Source organism: Camelus dromedarius, chromosome 7 (assembly GCF_036321535.1).
Source record: "Camelus dromedarius isolate mCamDro1 chromosome 7, mCamDro1.pat, whole genome shotgun sequence".
Classification (NCBI taxonomy): domain Eukaryota; kingdom Metazoa; phylum Chordata; class Mammalia; order Artiodactyla; family Camelidae; genus Camelus; species Camelus dromedarius.
In genome coordinates, this window is record NC_087442.1 from 66,474,766 (window position 1) to 66,496,137 (window position 21,372).

General features: G+C 37.4%; 2 protein-coding genes across 10 annotated transcripts in view; one reads left to right on the top strand and one right to left on the bottom strand.

Annotated features, from left to right (window-relative positions):
• Nucleotides 1-6,464, top strand: part of LOC105087357 (phosphatidylcholine translocator ABCB4) — a 49,022-nt gene extending 42,558 nt beyond the window's left edge. Inside the window, exons 23-25 of one of the 4 annotated variants that reach the window (XM_064487609.1) lie at nt 333-539; nt 4,884-5,030; nt 5,562-6,464. In XM_064487609.1, coding sequence (XP_064343679.1) covers nt 333-539; nt 4,884-5,030; nt 5,562-5,783 — 576 coding nt within the window. In that variant the 3' untranslated portion in view covers nt 5,784-6,464. The remainder of the gene's footprint in view (nt 1-332; nt 540-4,883; nt 5,031-5,561) is intronic. The other 3 variants (XM_064487611.1, XM_031454799.2, XM_064487612.1) reach the window with 3 other exon arrangements.
• Nucleotides 6,465-7,754: 1,290 nt separating this feature from the next.
• CROT (carnitine O-octanoyltransferase) overlaps nt 7,755-21,372 on the bottom strand; it is a 37,696-nt gene continuing 24,078 nt past the window's right edge. For all 6 annotated transcript variants that reach the window (XM_031454828.2, XM_031454821.2, XM_031454825.2 and 3 more), the window contains 9 exons: nt 21,100-21,201; nt 16,968-17,051; nt 16,780-16,887; nt 16,422-16,552; nt 13,329-13,452; nt 12,406-12,484; nt 12,227-12,320; nt 11,986-12,105; nt 7,755-8,637 (listed from right to left, as the gene is read on the bottom strand). In XM_031454828.2, coding sequence (XP_031310688.1) covers nt 8,517-8,637; nt 11,986-12,105; nt 12,227-12,320; nt 12,406-12,484; nt 13,329-13,452; nt 16,422-16,552; nt 16,780-16,887; nt 16,968-17,051; nt 21,100-21,201 — 963 coding nt within the window. In that variant the 3' untranslated portion in view covers nt 7,755-8,516. The remainder of the gene's footprint in view (nt 8,638-11,985; nt 12,106-12,226; nt 12,321-12,405; nt 12,485-13,328; nt 13,453-16,421; nt 16,553-16,779; nt 16,888-16,967; nt 17,052-21,099; nt 21,202-21,372) is intronic.

Here is a 21,372-nt window from a genome sequence, read left to right on the forward strand (position 1 = left end):
CAAGTTGAACAGAGGGAGTCAATCGGGCGACAGCGGACTTCTTAAAGGCAGAGAACGATAGCTTGTCTGGAGAGGGTGGATAGGTTCAAAGAGAGTAATGTGGAAAGACTGGGCCAGATGTGCTGCCATTTTGCCAGGTAGAACAAGAAAGTGATGGTCTAATCACTGTAACAATCCTTGTGTTGGCCTCCAACAACCTAAGAGCTTACAGGCTATGAGGCTCGGTATTTCACAAACTGCTGATGGCTGCATGCAACAGTCCTAAATGCTTAACTTACCGTTCAGTTTTTTTTTTTAAGCCCTTCCTATAGTTTGTTGACTTTGATTTTTAGCTCCTAGATGGTCAAGATGCAAAGACACTCAACATCCAGTGGCTCAGAGCCCAACTGGGAATCGTGTGCCAGGAGCCCATCCTGTTTGACTGCAGCATTGCCGAGAATATTGCCTACGGAGACAACAGCCGGGTTGTGACAATGGCTGAAATCGTGAGTGCGGCCAAAGCAGCCAACATACACCCCTTCATCGAGACCTTACCCCAGGTAAGTGAACTGGCGACTTGCTAGGGTGAAATCAGAATCAACCCTAAACTGTCTTCCTTCTCAGACAGTTCCTGAAGTTACACTCCAACCCAGTCTTGTAACAGAATTGGTCTGAGTACTAGCACTGCGGCTTCAGACAAGACACTGAGTGCCATGATACCAAGTTTCCTTGTTGGTAAAGAGGAATATTAGTTGCTATGTCTACCTGGTACACATGTCACAAGGAACAAACGAGGAGATATTAAGTCTCCTCAAACTGGTGGTTGTGGGCTGCATTCAGACTGTGGCCATGTTTGCTTTATCCCTTTGTGGTACTTTTTTATTAAGACATTTTGAGATAATGATAGGTTCACATGCAGTTGTAAGGAATTCAGAGATCTTAGTATCCTTTACCTCGTTTCCTCTAATGACACCTTGCAAAAATATTACAGTATTACAGTCCTTATTCAGACTTCCCCAGTTTCACTTGCATGCACTTGCATACGTGTGTATTTAATTCTTTTCAATTCTATTGCCTGTGCAGTCGTGTATCCACGACCACAGTGAAGCTGTGGAACGTTCACATCACCACAAAGATCCTTCGTGTTGCCTTTTTATAGCCACACACCCCTCCTCCCAGCCCTCACTCCCTACAACCACTCAGCATTCCCTGAAACTGTTGGGTTTAAGTGTGGTTCATTCCCCTTTATTACTGAGGAAGAATGGATCACAGCTTGTTGAATTACTCACCTGTTGAAACACATCTAGGTTGTTTCCAGTTTTTGGCTCTTAAGAATAAAGCTGCTAAATTGGTATACAGGTTTTAGTGGGAATCTTAGTTTTTATTTCTCTGTGATAAGTGCCCAGGAGCGCAGTTGCTGGGCCAGATGGTAACTGCATATTTAATTTTTTGAAGAAACTGCTAAACTGTTTGCCAGAGTGGCTTTGCCATTTTACATTCCTACCAGCAAGTATGAGCAATACATTTTCTCAGAATCTTTGCCACTATTTTTTTTTTAACCATTGATAGGGGTATGGTGATATCTTAGTGTGGGTTTAATTTGCAATTTCTAATGGCAGAGGAGGTTGGACATCTTTTTACATATTTACTTGCTCTCTATATTTCCTCTTTGAAATATCTTTTCATATCTTTTGCCCATTTTCTAATTGGATTTTTTTTTTTACTGTTTTTATATATTCTAGTTATTGGCCCTTTGTTGGGAATGTAGTTGGCAAATATTTTCTCCCAGTCTGTAGCTAATTTTTTTCATGCTTTTGACAGTCTTTTGCAAAGGTTGTTTTTAATTTTGATGAGGTCCGATTCATCAATTTTTCCTTTTACAGACTGTTTTTTAATTGAAGTAGTCAATACACAATGTTGTGTTAGCCTCTGGTGTACAGCATAGTGATTCATTTACACACACACACACTCTTTTTAATTATAGGTTATTTTAAGATATTGACTATAGTTCCCTGTGCTATTCAGTAGGACCCTGTTGCCTATTTCAGACATAGTGGTTAGTAGCTGCCAATCCCAAACTCCTAATTTATCCCTCCCCTGCCTTCCCCCACTGGTAACCATAACTTTGTTTTCTATGTTTGTGAGTCTGTTTCTGTTTTGTTAATAAGTTCATTTGTGTCATTTTTTTAGAATCCACATATAAGTGGTATCCTATGGTATTTTTCTTTTTCTGACTTACTTCACTTAGTATGATAATCTCTAGGTCCATCCATGTTCCTACAAATGACATTATTTAATTCTTTTTTATGGCCGAGTAGTATTCCATTGTATAGATATACGACAACTTCTTTATCCAGTCACCTATCAATGGACATTTAGGTTGTTTCCATGTCTTGGCTATTGTAAATAGTACTGCTGTGAATGTTGGGGTACTTATCTTTTCAAATCAGAGTTTCCCCTGAATATATGCTGGATTATGCCTTTGATATCAAGTCTAAGAACTCTGTCTAGCCCTTGATCCTGAAGATTTTCTCCATTTTTTTCCTAAAAATTTTATGGTTTATACTTTATGTTGAAGTCTATGTTCCATTAAAAATTTTCTTTTTGTTATAAGGTTGTTTTTCTTTAATTTTTTTTTTTTAATTTCTTTGGAAAGGACCTTTACTCTCCAATTTCCATGGTCCCCAACACTCCTTATTGCCTCATTATAGCTGCTACGACTGTACCCAAATTGCAGTGAAATCAGTATGGATTTGAAAACTAAGGTAAGAGTTCAGTGAAACAATTTTCTCAGTGACTGGCCAACCTGAGGAGTCCTGGAAAGATGACTTGAGATCCCTAAAACTGATGGCAGGATTGTTCATCTTGTGGCTCTCATCCAGCATCTAAGGTACAACTGGATTAAGCCCATGTAGAGCTTATTTTTACTGTCAGTCATATTCTGCTGTAGTTAGAAATCACTCACTCACAAAGAAAATTGAAAACCTTCCAAGTTGGTTAGGCTTACCAACCCTTAACACATAGTCACAAATGGGACCTAATTAAACTTATAAGCTTTTGCACAGCAAAGGAAACCATAAGCAAAACAAAATGACAACCTACAGAATGGGAGAAAATATTTGCAAGTGATGTGACTGACAAGGGCTTAATTTCCAGAATATATAAACAGCTCATACAACTTAACAGCAACAACAAAAAACCCTAATAACTCAATCCAAAAATTGGCAGAAGACCTAAACAAGGAATTCTCCAATGAAGACATATAAGTGGCCAATAGGCACATGAAAAAATGCTCAATATCACTAATTATCAGAGACATACAAATCAAAACTACAATATGGTTATCACCTCATGCCATTCAGAATGGCCATAATTCAAAAGTCCACAAATAATAAATGCTGGAGAGGCTGTGGAGAAAAAGGAACCCTCCTACACTGTTGGTGAGAATGCAGTTTGGTGGAGCCATTATGGAAAACAGTATGGAGATTCCTCAAAAAAATTAAAAATAGACTTACCCTATGATCCATCAGTCCTACTTCTGGGCATATATACACAGGATACTCTAATTCAAAAAGATACATGCACCCCAATGTTCACAGCAGCACTATTTATAATAACCAAAACATGTGAACAACCTAAATGTCCACTGACATGACTCGATAAAGAAGCTGTGGTATATTTATACAATGGAATACTACTCAGCCACAAGAAATAATAAAATAATGCCATTGGCAACAAAATGGATGGAGGTGGAGATTATCATATTAAGTGAAGTAAGCCAGAAAGAGAAAGAAAAATACCATATGATACCACTCATATATGGAATCTAAAAAAAGAAAAAAGACACTAATGAACTCATCTACAAAACAAACAGACTCACGGACATAGACAATCTTATGGTTACCAGGGGTAAGGCAGTGGGAAAGGATAAATTGAGAGTTCGAGATTTGCAGATATTAACTACTATAATATAAAACAGATAAAAAAACAAATTTCTTCTGTATAGCCCAGGGAACTATATTATCTCATAATCAGCTTTAATGAAAAAAAAAACAAACATGAAAACGAATATAAACGAATGTATGTGTATGCATGACTGGGACATTATGCTGTACTCCAGAAGTTGACGCATTGTTACTGATTATTTAAAAAATATTGTGCCTTTATTCAATACATTGAATTCAGTTCACTGCAAACTCAACTGACTCAGTTTGTGCCTTTATTCAGCATTTGCTTTTCCAGCCTAGAATGTTCTCTCAATATCCAGCTTCCCAACTTCTCTACAAAGGTATCTTTTCTTCACTTTAGCTCCCCTTTCTTCTCCACAATTGCTATTTCCCTCTTCTGATCTTTCACAGCATGTAGCATATTCTACTCATTCCATACTCGACCATATTTGGATTTTTTTCTTTCAATTATAAATTCCTCCACAGTAAGAACAAAGGTGAATTCATTTTTCTGCTTCCCACAGTTCTGACCTAATACGTAGTGAGTAAATATTTAAGCGAATAAATGAACTTTAAAAAGAAAACACTAGGCTCCATGTGGGTCATAGGAATATTTCCAGTTAAGAATGCTAAACCTTAATCATGAACATGTAACCGTTCTAGGGCTTCAGTGACAGCAGATTGCCTGGCATTACTGGCGTTCTGATAATGATAGCAATTTGTGAAGTTGTTGCAGAATACCATTGACAACTAAAGTCACTAATTTTCTAGTTTGATTTTGAAAATGAACTGATAAAAGAGCAACTTGGAAGTTGTTACAGAAACTTTTTACTGATTCTAAATTTTTTTTTTTTGTAAGTAAAACTGTCAGATGTTAAGAAGTGTGAGTTTGTTCAGTATACCATTAGGATTTTCTGGGTTAGAATGTTATTAACTTTATTAATGGCTAACTTGCAGAAGTATGAAACCAGAGTGGGAGATAGGGGGACTCAGCTTTCGGGAGGTCAGAAACAGAGGATTGCTATTGCCCGGGCCCTCATCCGACAACCTCGAATCCTGCTGTTGGATGAAGCCACATCTGCTCTGGATACGGAAAGTGAAAAGGTACAGCCTCCCACCTCATGTCCCATTTAATTCTTCTGTGCAGTCAACCATGGAAAAAATATGTAAGCACGGGGAAGAAACTAAACAAATGGAAATAGTTTGAGGTAGAATGTTTTCATTTCATTCCTTCTAGTATCTCCCAAATTTTCTAAAATGATCACATATACATTTTATAAATAAAAAAAGTAAAGCATTCAAGTCAAAACTGCATGAGTCATATTTTTAGCACATTAATAATGGAAACTGGGAAATACTCAAAAGCATACTAGTTAAGTAAAATCATTTTCTGACTAGTTAGAACACTTGTGAAGATTTCATGTGAGTGTCCATTCTTATTATAAAGAACATAACTGCATGCAGTGTCGATTATGTTAAAACACATGCATAAAGCTAAGGATTCAGAGATGAGAAAAGAAATGAAAGGTAATTTTTTTTTTTTTGGATGGATGGATGGTAAAAATACTTAGATTTCCTTTACTGTTAAAACTGATTTGTACAATTTGTGACATAAGGGTTCTGTTCTGTCAACAGGTTGTCCAAGAAGCCCTGGACAAAGCCAGGGAAGGCCGCACCTGCATCGTGATTGCTCACTGCCTGTCCACCATCCAGAACGCAGACGTGATCGTGGTGATTGAGAACGGCAGAGTCATGGAGCATGGCACGCATCAGCAGCTGCTGGCGCAGAAAGGCATCTATCATTCCATGGTCAGTGTCCAGGCTGGAGCACAGAACTCTTGTTATAGTGTATCTTAAAAATAAATTCAAATCATTCTACAACTTTTTCTGACTTGTAAAAGAGCTATTAATTCATCATGAAATAGAGATCTGTCTTATTCCAGATCAATTTAGAATATACAACTTGGGGGTTGATAGTACAGCATTTGAAACTTAGGATTAGAGGTGACACTTGGCTTGTTGAAGTATGAAAACAGCTTAGCACTGAGTTACCAGAAACACACGGAAAAACTTAAGAGCAAAGTTTAGGTATATAAAACTGTAGAATTAGAAGTCACAAACATAAGGAAAATTCTTATAGTCCTAAACGGCTGGTTAGATGACAATGTGGTTTGGGAACAATTTTCCTCATTACAAAGGAAAAATACATTGTTCAGTAACAGTCTACTCTCCCCCTTGGTAAATTTCCAAATTATTCTATTAGGGAACTGAGGTTTTTTTAAAGAAAATATATTCCCAGCTTTATTATCAAAGTCCAAGAGAAAATGGAATTGTCCTTAAACAAGCTAACTATAAGCACACATTTGTTCCATAAAGCAAGAAAGAGGCATCTTTTTAAATGTTTAAAATTCGTTAATAAAAATTCCACATATTAGTGCAATTTGAAACATTGGAAACATCAATAAAGTGCTGTTTCTATAGCAACTGTGTTACTTTTTTTTTTTTTTTTTACAAATAATTAGATTTTCCCAGAATATTAATCCACTTCTACAAGGAGGAACTATGTTTAGATGGCGAACAATAAGAAATATTGTAGGCAACCTCTGGCAGCTAACCACTCTAAAGTGTTTTTTCCATAATTTACTGCTGCAATAACCATTCATTTCTGTGACAGGTCATTTAGGTCAGTACATTATCCAAATCAGATCATCTATCTGTAATAAACCACATAGTCCCAAGGAATTTTTCAAATGTAACCATGTGTAGCAGCAGACTGAATTTCAGTTAACCAAGAGGAAAGTGTGGCAAAGGGCAGTTACCGTAGTGACTTAAGGTGAGAAAATCTACTCTTGTGTAATTATTTTCCAACTTGCCTGATAAAGATCATGTGGCATCTGCCCCTGGAAATTCTGGCTCAGAAGGTCTGAGAAAGGCCCAGGAATGTCTCCTTAAACAGCATTCCAACTGATTCTTGACTTCAGGCAGGTTAGGGAAACATGGTTAAGCATGAGTGAAAAGCAGGTTCTCTGCAGGAGGTGATCTGCTTCTAAAAAACCCAATTCTTTAGACACTATTTAATAACAACCAACCAAATGATTATAAGTGGCCTGGCAATCTCATCAACCAGTGTACTAGTGAGCAAAGAGGGCTATAGTTCAGATTTCATCTTCCTATTCTACAGTAACTATTAAGGAGCTATCAAATGCCACAGAAGTCAATTCAATGTTTTCACAAAGAAGTAACAGTGATAATGAACCAGTTTTATCAAATTCAGAACTTAGGAAAATGTAACCAAAAAAGGACCAAGAGAGAACATATACAGTCAGTATGCTAAACAGATTGTAATGTTTGTGGCAGCCTGCTACAAAATGGCCCCCAATAAAGCATTTCCTCCTCCCCTTTCTTGAATCTGGACTGCTCTTGTAACTTGTTTTAGCCAACAGAATGCAAAAGTGACACCGTGTGACTTTACTGTGACTTCAGAGCCTAGGCCTCAAGAGGCCTTGCAACTACTACATTTCCTTTCTGGAACAGCCCCACTACTGTGTACAGCAGTCAGTCCCAGCCACCAAGTCCGCAGGCAGTGGCTGAGGCCATCTTAGACTTATCAGCCTCATCCCGCAGCCCAGTGAGGGCAGCTGCTTGACTAACTCAGGTAAGACAGCTGTAGAACCATCCAGATGGGCTCAGTCCACTGACACAATCATGAGAAATGATTAGCTGTTAAGACAGTAAGCTTTGGGTGGTTTATTACACAATACATAACTTATCAGAAAGCAGGTCAAAGGGGAATGAATCACTTATTCAAACACAAAACAAAAAGCTATATGACTTTCACAATTTTATTTCCTGAGAGTAGAAACTACAAAATTGAACAGAGGAAAAACACAAAACTAAAATCCTGAGAATCTTACTTAATATTTAATCCTTTTAAAGTTACTGATTTTAAATATAAGTGCTTTAATTTTACATTCACGAAACTAATTACAACCATATACTAGAATAAATTTTGTTAGGGTTTTGTGTGTTGTCAGAGGATGTAAACCTCCTTACTACAGCCTAATTCTTCTGTCTGCTCAACAGAATCTCTCTTTTTTAAGATCATTAAACTGTAGTGGTCTTTCCCAAACATAGTAGGCTTGTAAGCCTGTGGTGAATGTGGAATCATTGATTTCAGGGAAATTAGCATCCAGTCATATATTTCATTTCCTTTGACAACTAGAAGATATTAAAGTGCTGGAAGGTAGACTCTACGATGATGTTCAGAGAGAAGATTTATTACCTATACGAGTACCAACAAAGATATTTAAGAGTCAGAGTTAGACTTGCATTGTTAAGATTTGTAGATTTGCATTGTTGAGGCTTATCTTAAACTTTGCATAATTCTCTGGTCACCATACCGTAATTTGCATTGCTGCTGCATCAGAGGAAACTTGTAAGTGTTTCTAGTTTCTGTGTCAGAATGAATTTACAGAGCCTAATTCTAATGATTGCTGCATTTAACACTCTTTCCTATCTCACATCACCAACCCGCTCCCGGCACCCAGTTTAATGATATGTTTTGGTAAGTTCTTAATAAATGATTAGTCTCTAAAGGTGAGCAGGATTCACCAGCCGCATCATATCATGGAAAGCACGAAAAATCAGTTGAACTAGCTTTTCTGCATCAGTCTCTGGACATGATTTCCAGGCTGCACAGGCCACAACAAACCTGTGAAACACAAATAATAAGTAACTGCAAGGCAAAAATCAATGCCAAAAGGCTCCAAATGATGATGGTGAACAGAGCCATGACCTTTATCCCACCTGGCTATCCATATATGAAATACGAATTCTTGCTCACCCTAGGTGAAAGTAACCTGACACAAGAGATGGTGAAGCAAGAGTTTACATTTTTCCATATTTTACAAATTTTTTACAATGAGGATGTAGTTCAATTAAAATTTAAAAATTGGTTTATTTTTGAAATGGCATTTTAAGTCACACACTTTCAAGCTTAGCAATGAATGAAAAAAATCCCTTTCAATTTCCATGTATTTCATTTGAAAACTATTTTGCATGCATACATAGTAATGACTCAAATGTATACCTCTTTCCTGAACCCCAAATTCATGTATCCAACTGCCTTCTGACATCTTCTCTTGTTAAATATAAACATACTACTGTATTAGTAGAAATCTTGATGTCACTATGTACACAACAAAATTCTTTATTCTACCCTAACATGCCCCTAAACCCATCTCTCCCCTAATTTTCTCCATCCCAGTAAATACCAGCATCAGAATCAGCAATCCATCAGTAAATCTTACTGGTTCTATCTCCAGAGTATCTCTCAAATCCCTCCACTTCTCTTCACCTTCAAGAATCAACTACCTCCTTCAACTTACCATCCACGCTTCCTGACTTCCTTCATCTCATTCTTGCTCATACTACTGTCTACCTAATTTATACTCCATACAGCAGCCAGTGGTCCTTTTCACATGTAAATAAAACATGTAACTTTCATACTTAAAATTGGTAAAAATGCTTCCCCTATTTAGGAGAAAATCCAAACCCCTTACCACGTTACAAGGCCCTATAGCAAGTGACCACCCCACCCAAATCGGTATCCCCAGAAGTGCTGTTTTTAAAGCTCTCCAGGTGTCCTCACATGCACTCAGGGCTGAGAGCACTGCCCTACCAGATGAAGTCCTGTCTACCTCTCTTCAATCTCTTCTACCACCCGCCCACTCAAATGCTAATTGATAGCCATACTGCCTCTGTTCCTTACAAATGCCAAGCTCTTCCCTACCCTCAGACCCATACACTTATGTTCAACCTCAAAGTCATTGTGAAACAATTACTGAGTGCAAGGTATTTATGAGGCATTGGTACAGAGCTGGGGATACAAAAACATATTAAAGACCATGTTCTTGTGTGCTTATATTCCAGGAAGGAAAGATAGATAACATAGAAATACACACACACACACACACACACACACACACACACACGCTATAAATGTTACTATAAATGTTACAATGCAGCAGGTGTGTGGGGAAGGGAGGAACTTGCAATGTTAGATGGTCAGGGAAGGCCTCTTAGATGACGGCAAGTATCTGTATGAAATGAGGGGGTCCCCCATGCACATATTTCAAGGAGGAGACTGCTGGGCTGAGGGTATCTGCCCGTGAAGGCCTTGAGGAGGGCGCTAGCTCGGCTGTTCAAGGAAGAGGGGCTGGCATGGCTGGGGTGGGAGGTACAGCCGGGAGGTAAATGAGAGCGCAAGTCCTGGGGGGGATCACAGAAGGATGCTGGGGCTTATCGGAGGGAAAGGAAAGGCCCTTAAAAGGGTTTAAGCAGGGGAACAATATGACTTGAGTTACATTTGGCCATCAGAGCTGTCATGTAGAGACTGGTCTGGAGGGAAGAAGAGGAGGGAGCAAGAAGACCACAGAGAATCTGTGGCCTTAGGCAGGAGAAGACGGTGACTGAGGCTGGGTGGAGGCGCTGGAGAGAGCACTCACTGGACTCAGGAGAGCTGTTTGCTGGGCTGCTCACTCATATGACTGACTCCGCTGCATCCTCAACACCTCGTTCTCCACCCTCTCAAGCCCCTATCCCCACCCCAACCCCCACCCCCACCCCACCATACAAAGCTGGGCTCCACCTCCCCACCGGTTTGTCTCTATTACATCAACTTGCTTATTTCCTTCACGTCGTTCATCGCTACACACTATTTGAAGTTATCCTGCTTACTTGTTTGCTTTTGTTTCTCTTTCCCAAACAGAAAATAAAACCTGTAAGAGGGTTTATCTTGTCTGTCTTGCATCCTTAGCACCCGAAATAATCCTTGGCACGCTGTAAGTTCTCACTAAATATTTCCTGAATGAGTGAAAGGAAGTTCTGTCCCAGGATCATTAAAAATATATTTTTCATAAAGTCAGAGAGCTGAGGCCTATCTGGTCTAAACTCTTACCACTGCATGCAATATAAGTTTCACTGCTTGTCAGGGAGTATGTTAGAATCCTTAGTTATTCTCTGGATGTGATGATGATTTTAGACCTCTGACTATTAGGCAAAAGGATAATAAGATCTATAGTTTAACCTTCATCATTTAACCTTTAATTTTAAGACTAATGTGCACAAACTGAATACCATGGGAATGTATCATGTAAGGACTTAGGTGCCAACAAGGTACTTGTTGTTGGTCTGGTACAACAAACACAGTTGGCTACAACTGACTATGCAGAGATTATGCTTGACATGAAAGCAGATGATCAAGTTTTGAAAAAAAACACTGACTATAAATCCTTAAAAAAGGAAAAGTAGGAAAACTATTTTAGAAACTGAAATATGTCAGACATATTATCATTCCAATTTTTCACACTCTACATGAAATGCCTCCAAGCTTGCTCTCTCTTTACTCACCTAGTGCTAAATGTAGCCTCATTATTTTTAAGTAAGCCTCCCAAGCTTTGAAAGACCCCTGTGAAGAGACGGCCAGACTCTGAAAGGGGATCTTCCAAGCCTTTCTGTCAATTCCATATTACCCTGTTCTCCACCTCTCTTTCCCCTACCAGATTTTAATATTTTCTTTCTCACTCTTTCCATAAACTTAAGTCAAACCCAGTACAACTGAAATGAAATGCATTTGAATTGGTAAAACATCCTTTTTTGAATATAAACTAATCTACCGCATCTCGTCTTGGTCTCATTAGTATTGGCTATGACTGCCCTAATCACCACGTATTTAAAGATCATCAAATTTTTATCTGAACTTACCATATAATACCTTGGGTGGAACAAATATGGTAATTATGGGTACTGAGTTTTGAGGAGGATGGTGATATGATTACCAAGTCAACCCTAAATGGCGTTCTGCACAGAACACCTAAAGGACTGATTTGAGAAATATCCCCAAAGCAGGAAAAAGAAACATACATGTTCAATGCCTAAGTGGTAAAAATAATTATCCATGTAGCTAGTGAGTGACCTGTGACAACGCAATCCAAATCACAGCGTAGGAAAGACATTCCAACGAAAGTAAGCACAGTAAGAATAAAAAGAGCAGCCTCACCTGTCATCTCTGATATGATAGAAAAATCCATAGCCATTGTGCACCATGGGAGCCACCACTCCCTGGACTCTTAAATAGCCAACCAGACTTGTTGAGAGAACAAAGTTTCCACCTCCTCCACTGTACAGCACAAAGAAAGGACATTTTACTAGGCTTACAGAAGCTTATATTGTTTCTGAAAAGCTTTTAACATTCAGTAAGAAAGAAACTGATAATATTACAAAACACTACGTTGTATTACCTTCTGGAGAAAAGTGGGTCTGTAAAGAGTTCTGGAACAGGGAGACCTTCCTCTTTTGCTGTGAGTAGGAGACCTAAAAGGTGACGATCAAATCCTGCAACAAAACCCCAAAACTGAAGTTAGAAAAAAATTTTCAGCATTAGAAAAAATATTTACAGGTTGGAACAATCCCAATGTACCTTTTCCAGCTGAACAATCTTTCATCAGCTTATTATGTTTGGCAAAAGCTTGTAACATTTTGTGCTGCTGCTCCAAAATCTGTGTTAAAAATCAAGAGATACGTCAATAACACACTGTATAGAAACTAAATGAGAAAAAAACCTAGGCTCAGAGTAATTAGGATTTGGGTAATTTGGGAGAGAAAAACAATTTCTAGAAAGACCTTGAGACACATCATACTTCTGTCTTTTCCTCACTTATTCCACTTTCTTTTCTTTCCTATATGCTCTGTGACTTCATTATGTCTTTCCGGGAATAAGAAAATAGGAACTTGTGGGCAGCACTGACATGACATTAACAAGTATAAAGACAGAAACAACTATGATTTCAAAACTAAAGCACAGCTCTATAAAAATGATAACAAAGCAGCTCCATGAAATTAAAATAAGTTAACATGTGCATAACTATGTTTATCAAAACTAAAGAAATAAACACAATACCAAAATAGCAGTGGGAAGGAAATACCCTCTTGTCTAACTGCTTAAGTATAAAGCTGTTCTACTTTTAATATATGAAAACGAGAATCAGGTTTCAAAAACATTCAACCACATCAAGAAAAGCTTCGTTTTAAAGATGTTTTGGGGGAGTCTGCATTTTACAAGCGTTATTCTAAAGGCAGATCAATAGTAGTGAAATTCTCAAGGTGTTGAAGATACTTCCCCTAGAAAATGACACAAATGGGCTTCTCAAGTCTTCCTTGTTTCTTATTCTGTCCAAGTATATGTATTACTGGCAAATGAACAAATGTGTAAAAATTTCAGGAAAAAAAAGGTTTGGAAGTATTTTATCGATCCAAGGGAACTGAAGTAAAGAAGGTCATTATTTAAGGGCCCAAGTTTCCTTTAGAACAAAAAATTTCTGTTTTTTCTTTTCAAATACTCACAGTGGAAGAAGGATCCTGCATGGACTGGCACCACCTGACTGCTTCTACTGTACATGATCGCATGGTCTCTGTACGGCCATGATAAAAGTATCTTGTCATAGCTGTTTCATAGCAGCAACCAGGGCTACGAGAAAAAATGAAACAAAGAGAATCTGTCATGAGCAAGAAAATGCTCTAGTGTTATCACAAGAGTTTACCTAATAAAGCTGGCTTTGGTCAGAGACTAACTTCCATAATATAGACTATGCTTGAGACAGTCAATAACAAGGAGGCTATTTTCAGTATCAAAGAGCTAAAAGTACTTTGGTACATAGGGACGGGTACCATAGGAAATGTTTCAAAGCATCAAGAGGTTATAAGTAAAAGGATAAAAAAAGGTATTGCACTAATAGTAACCAAAAGAGGTGGAGTGGCTATATTATTATCAGATAAGATATATTTTAAGTAAAAAGGGCTAAACAAGACAAACAGGATATTATATATTGATGAAACGTTTAACTCATCAAAATATAGCAATTATAAAAATACATGCACCAAACAACAGAGCTCTAAAATATATGAAGCAAACACTGACAGAACTGAAGAGAGAACTAGACAACTCTACAACAATAACTAGAGACTTCAATACCCAACTTTCAAAAATGGATAGAGCATGTAGACAGAAGATCAATAAGGAAACACAGGACTTCAACAACACTATAAATAAGTAGAGCTAAAAAGACATATATAGAATATGCCACTTAGGAACAGCAGAATACAAATTCTTCTCAAGCGCACATGCAACATTCTCTAGGACAGACCATATATTAGGTCACAAAACAAGTCTCAATAAATTGAAAAAGACTGGAATGATACAAAGTATCTTCCTCAATGACAATGGAATGAAAGTAAAAAAGCATAACAGAAGAAAACCTGAAAATTTCACAGATATGTAGAAATTAAACAACATACTCTTAACCAATTGGTCAGGGAGAAATCACAAGGTAAATTAAAAAATACATTGATGAGGAGGGTATAGTTCTAGCAAGTGCTAGAGCATATGCTTAGCATGCACAAGGTCCTGGGTTCAGTCTCCAGTACTTCCTCTAAAAATAAAATAAATAAACCTAATTAACCCCCCAAAAAGTTAAATTTAAAAATTTTTTAAAAGAATAAATTTAAAAATTTTTAAAGAATAAATTTTGACCCTTACCATACACCATAAACAAAAATTAACTCCAAACAAATCAAAGACCTAAGTAAGGGCTAAGACTATAGAGCTCTTAGAAGAAAACATACAGAGAAAGCTTCATAACATTGGATTTGGCAATGATTTCTTGAGTATCACACCAAAAGTGCAGGCAACAAATGAGAAAAACAGATAAACCGGACTTCAAAATTACAAACTTTGTGCATCAAAGAATACTATCAAGAGAGTGAAAAGACAACCTGCAGAACGGGAAGTGTTGGCAAGGATGTTGAACAATTTACTCGTTACTTTGTATGTTGCTGGTGACGATGTAAAATGGTGTTGCCACTATGGAAAATAGTTTGGCAGTTCCTCAAAAAGTTAAACATAGAATTACCACACAATGTAGTAATTCCACTCCTAGTTACAGACTCATTAAGAATTGAAAACAGGGACTCAAACTAATACATGTATGTGAATGTTCATAGCAGCATTATTCACAATAGCCAAGAGGTGGAAACAACCCAAGTGTTTATCAACAGATGGATAAACAAAATGTGGTATATCCATACAATGGCATATTATTCAGCCATAAACAGAATGAACATTGAAAATACTAAGTGAAATAAGCCAAACACAAAAAGACTAATAATGTAGAATTCCACTCACAGGAAATATCTTTAACAGGCAAATTCATATAGACAGAAAATAAGTTAGAGATTACCAGGGGTTGGGGTAGAAGGTGGAATGGGAAATTACTTGCTTAATGCGTACACAGTTTCTGTTCGGGGTAGTGAAAAAATTCTGGAAACAGATAGTGGTGATGGCTGCACAACACTGTGAATATTATTAATGATACTGGATTATACACTTAAAATTAGTTACAATGGCAAGTTTTATTTTATTTATCTTCTTTCATTGTGGTAAAACATAACTGACTATTTAAGGCAAAAATAGTAGTCCATTGTGAGGTTGTTAAAATATATGCAAATATCATGTATGACAAGAGCACAAAGAATGGGAGAAGCAAAAGAGAAGCATTCTGTTTTCAAGTGCTTACATTACACTTCAAGTGGAAAATATCTGAAGGTAAACTGTGATAAGTTAAAGATCTAATTTGTAAAAGCCCTACTGAAAAAAAATCCCAGTATAGCTGATAATGGAGATAAATCAAACAATTAAATGCTATGAATTCAGAAGAAGATAAAAAAGAACAAAAAACAAATGGGAGAAAGAGAAAATAAACAGCAAGACTGTAGGCTTAACTCCAATATTATTGATAATTATGTTAAATATAAATGATCTAAACATCCCACTTAAAGATACATATTCTCAGATTACATTTTGAAAAGCAAGATCAAGGAGCTTCCACTACTGCTTAAGACGTAGAAAGTCACAACATACCATCTCTCCAGCCGGAAAACGAGTAAAGACTGAATAATCTATTAAATCATACCTTTCACGAACCCATGAGAAAACTGAGGCTGTAAGAAAACCAAATGATCTGAATTCCAAAGAATGGCAAACCTGTATTACAAGAGGGTAGATACTTCAAAAGTACCAAAAACAAAACAAACAAACAAAAAAAAAACCTGAATACAGAAAGATTGTGAAAGTGTCACAGATGGGAACTCTTAAGAACCCGGTTGATGAAAGTACAAATTAGGATGCAGTGCCAACTGGGAGAAGAGTCAGAAAAACACTGAGGAATTAGGATAGAATAACTATGGTAAAGATGTATCCCTGGACTCCAAGATTCTGAAAATGGGGGAAGCATATAGCTCAAGTGGTAGCCTGCATGCTTAGCATGCACGAGGTCCTGGGTTCAATCCCCAGTACCACATCTAAAAATAAATAAATAAACCTAATTACCACCCCCGAAAACAACAACAAGATTCTGAAAATGGGAAATGAATGGTCCTCACCGTCCATGAAGTCTATAATAGGCCAGGTGAAGTGCAAGCTGAACAAACGTATCAGGGTGAAGCATCACCTTCTTGGTTAGCTTTTTGCCAAAAGGTGTAAAGGCATACACCACAATCTGCAGATCAGATGCCTAACAAAAAGAATTAAATGCGAACAGTGAAAAATCACCTAAGGAGAATACTCCAAAGATACCCAAATTATCATTTGCATTAAAGTAGTCATCAGACACAAATAAAGGTGTTAAAGGTTAAATTTTTAAATGGCTTATGCCTTCATGCTTGGATGATGGCCTAATATTTATATACAGTAGTTAAAAAAGCAAAGTATTACCATCTGAGAGAAAAGTGAAAAATCTACCTGCTTGAGATATTGGGCTTTAGCTTGGTTGATGTCATTTAACACTTTTTCATCCACAGTGAAAACAAGCTCCTCTGGAAGTGGTATATCCCGTACTTTTTCTGAACCCTGAAAATAGAGAACGCTTAAAAATATTGTATCTGTAAAAATACGAGGAGCAAAAGGATGAAATACTTGTTCTAACATACCTTCCATCTTCCTTCAGTCTCAATAATCTTCTGATCAACATAATGGCTGATGTTTACCATAACCATTGCATCAAAAGGGGCATGCTTAAAATGAAAATATACAAGATTTTCAACACCTTATGTCAGGTCAAAATTTGACCCTGTATTTTCTCTTCACTTTCCCTCCATTCTCAAAACACAATGAAATGCAAAATTCTCAAATGTCTCACCTCCTAATGATGAAGATATGGATATTCTACAGTATAGTAACTGATGTATTTTATTTTCTGAGAAAGAACAAATATTTAAAGTTGGAAGCGCCTAATTAGGGCCCTTCAGGTAATGGGGAGGGATGTAAAGCAAACATGAATCATCTGGAGAAAAGAACTGCTCTTTGTACTGGAAGTCAAAAGCAGGTATCCGCTTGCCATGCTAAAGTATGTTCTGGGCTTGTAAGAGCACTACGGAAAAGCAGATGGGGGTGGCAGATCATCTGAAGGCTAAACTGAGGATGGGTATTAACTTCTTTTGGTAAAGACACAGGCCACTAGATCAGTATTAAAAAGCATAATGATTTTGTGTACATATCTAAAAGAGTGTTCAAATGTGGCAGAAATAATTCTCAACGTAAAGAATGTGGGAAAGATGAACTGAGGTACAGGGGTGTTACCATTTTGACAGCTCTGTTTAGAGAAAAAAATTGTGGCTAGTGAATTCTTCCATCATTTACTGTGGAGGATAAACTTTTGGCTTATTTTCTCCACGTTCCTTTGATGGCTACATCAGACTTTTTCTTCCCTCTGCGTTAAGGTTACCACTTTACACAGAGTTAACATTCGTGAACTGAAAGTGACGCTGCTAGCCTTGGAGAGAAAGAAGGGAGGCTTACGAGACGAACCCAGCCCACCTGGACCCAGCGTCAGAAGGTGTAATTAGGTGTCTTAAGTATCGCTGTAACACTGCACAGCTTTGCTGCTGTGTATCATGGACCCGTGGAGCCTAGAAGCACAGTATACTGTTACCAGGCAGGCAGCCACCACAGCTTCAGGAAAGGCTCACTAGCGAGGTCAGTACAAGACGTAAGAGCAGTTCACCCCACTTGGCAGTGACAGCACGTGTGATAAGATTCACAGGTCATGGATAAAACCCTTTTCTAATTGCATCTCAAAACTGCATGGTGTTTGTAGCTTCACAAAGAATTTTCACAGAGCTTGCATGTATCACTCCTTTAAGACAATAGTGTAATCTCTAACTCCATCACTGGAAGCAGTAAGAAAGAGCAACAGTGAAGGATATAAGCCTGATTTATAATTCTACCCACCCATCTCCTGTGGAAACCTAATCATCAATTTAAAAAAAAGGAGGAAGTATAAAAAATTCAAATGCTTTCCTGATGCTTTGTTTATATAAGCTTTACCTTTTTTTTTTTTTCATTCATATGGAAGCACATGAGTCACACACTGTTTAAAAATGTGGACTTGGGTTCTAAGCCACACCACACCACTTGACAGCTGTGCAACCATGAGAAAGCTCCTTAATTCTCTGAGTCAACAGCCTCATCTGTTCGTAGGGAAAACAATACCTATTCTCATACTGCTGATGTGAAAAACGATTTTAAAAATGCTTATTTAGTACTTACTGTAGACCCTGGACCACAGCAGTAATTGGTAACTGCTGTTATTAACAACTAACGTTACTATATGCTTCCTACGTGCCCTTCACAAAACCCTATAATAAAGCCTATATAGAGAAGATGTAATAGCTGACCCCAGGATTTTAAATTCTAAGAGGGAAATGCCATCATGCAGTATAATCACAAAAGTACATATTCAAGCACCAATGGAAGACAGAAGCAACATGGCTTCTGGATGAAGAACAGCCTTACTTTAAAGTATATATACTTTATTAATAATGTTTTACAGAGGTAAAATTGCATTTTCAGTAATCATCTTAGGTTGCAAGGGAAACCTACATGGAAGGCTAAAAGCAGATAATCAGGTGGAGTCATCAGCTCAATTTTATAAATACATGGGTGATAATGCATCCACATAAAACATGTCCATACACTTTACTACAGCAAAGTATCTCAGTTGTGCTGAGATATATGCTCACTATAGGACCAGTATTCTTCATTCAAAAATAGAAAAGGTCATTAAATTTATTTCCATCCTGAATTTGGGCAAATAGCAGGATGTTGGTGCTATCAGGAAAACCAAAGTAGTGCAAGGTGGTTTTTTAGGGGGTTGGGAGTGAGGGAAGAAAACAAGATGCTGAGTTCTTGAGAAGGAAATTTACCCTTATGTAATAATGTAACATTCAGTTTTAACATACCAGGCAACAATACTCTGAAAATGAGAATAATGAGTAAAACTGACAAAAATATAGCTGCAACCTACCCATGTAGAAATGGTCAATGAAACTTTTGAACTAGATTAGAGAGCAGGTATAGGGGAAAGCAGTTATGAATAATATTCAGGTGAGCTTTAGACTCAGTAGATAGAAGAAGTCTGTCAAGAGGGTGGATACAGTGTCAGATGCACACGCAGAAGCGGGTGATCAACTGCAGCTGACAAGTCAAAGTGAAATGGAGGGAAGAAGCCAAAAGGTGGTCAGCTACTTTACAGAGGAGAGTTTCCAGAGAATAGTGAGGATATAAACCAGACTGAGAAAGTCAAGAAGAATCAAACAAGGAACTAAAGAGAAAAAAAAAAAACTGCGTCAACAAGAAATATTTTTCAACAGTGGACTCCAAGGAAGAGGAAAGGCAACAAATCTTCAAAATGACTCATAGCAACCATGAATACTGATGAGTTACTGTAACAGACATTTTATTACCTGCACATCAACCACTCTACCTTCTTCTCCAATAAGAGCTACTTTACTTTTCTTAGACAACCACCACACCTCTGTTGTAGTCTGAATGAGTGACTTTACCAGGTTGGGCCCAAGGTTCAGCATGTCCCAAGCCAGGTGAAGTATTTCCTGCAACGTGCACACGATTCACACAGGCTAACACAATGGGCATTATTCCCAGGACTTTTGCTGGAACCACTGGCGGGGGGGGGGGGGGATTGGAGAGGGGAGAGGGGGAGCTGACTATTTCCATGCAGAACATTCATCTATGAAGAGAGCTGTGAAAACATGAGATTCAAAATCTCACATGCTATAGTCTACCTAAAAATGAAGTCAAACATCGGAAACGCCAAAATATGAAGAGAGAAATTTCTCATGAAAGCATTTAGACACTGCAAGTCAAATTTAGCTTACCCAAATTGAGCTGTACCCCTATGCCACAAATATCTTCATAGTCTAATGCCAGTCTGATTTAGGTTTCTAACCCCTAAAGCTGAAAATACTGATTAATACAACTATTGAATCTAGATCAATGTAACAGGTCTTTTTAGTATTTTGCAGTCACTAAATGCTTTTGGAAAAAAGTCCCCAAATTCAAACAAAAAATCTACCTCACACTAAGTTATGCCAAATTATACAGTTTATGAAAAAGTAGTATAATGAGATTGTAAGTGTATACTGCAACTCTGACTTAGGCTGATTTTTCAATTTTCTTGGCTCACTGATCTCCTGAATGTCTATCAGAAAATGGCAAGGTAGAGTTACTAAAGAATATCATGGCAGAACAGAAAAGAAACAAGAAAGCTGTGTGTGTGTTTCATGAAGACGGTAAAAAATGGTATTCGGTATGAAACATTTTAATATCTGGAAATAAGTAATGTTCCAAAGATCTTGTGTCATTTCGGAAAAACAGTTATAAGATTACTAGGTAAATCTAGAAATACATGCACATGCATTTCTCTCTGCATAGAACATACACATAATGCTGTATCTTTTAAAATAGGTTGTAATTCTCAACAAACAGGTAACAGTGGATTTTAAAGAGCTTACACTACATAAAAATACATGCAAATGCCACTTTGCAGATACACACCAAACTGTCAGCCTGACTACAGATGAAAATAACTTATCCTACACTCTACTTTCACTGAGAATTCATACCTAAAACTTCTACTTTAATGCCAGAAAGCTAAAGAAGTGCTTACTTATATTACTATAGAACAGTGTAAGAATTGTAGATTATTGCCATTACATTAATCTAAAAGATTTTTTAAAACAGTAACTTCAGTAGTTTACTTACATCACAATTACAGCCAAATACTCCATTAGAAAAAGAAATCAAATTATAGGATTTGTCTCCCCAGCGTACTGTTGGATCTCCAGTAAGAATCTTTGCAGTTACCTAAAATACAATTAGTATTTCCAAATTAAAAGAATTTTAATATTGGTTTTTAAGTATTTATATCTTAAATACACACACACACACACACACACACACACACACACACACACATATAATCTCACTTTTCCTCTTCAGGTAAATCAAATTTAATAAAATGATAATAGCTTACTC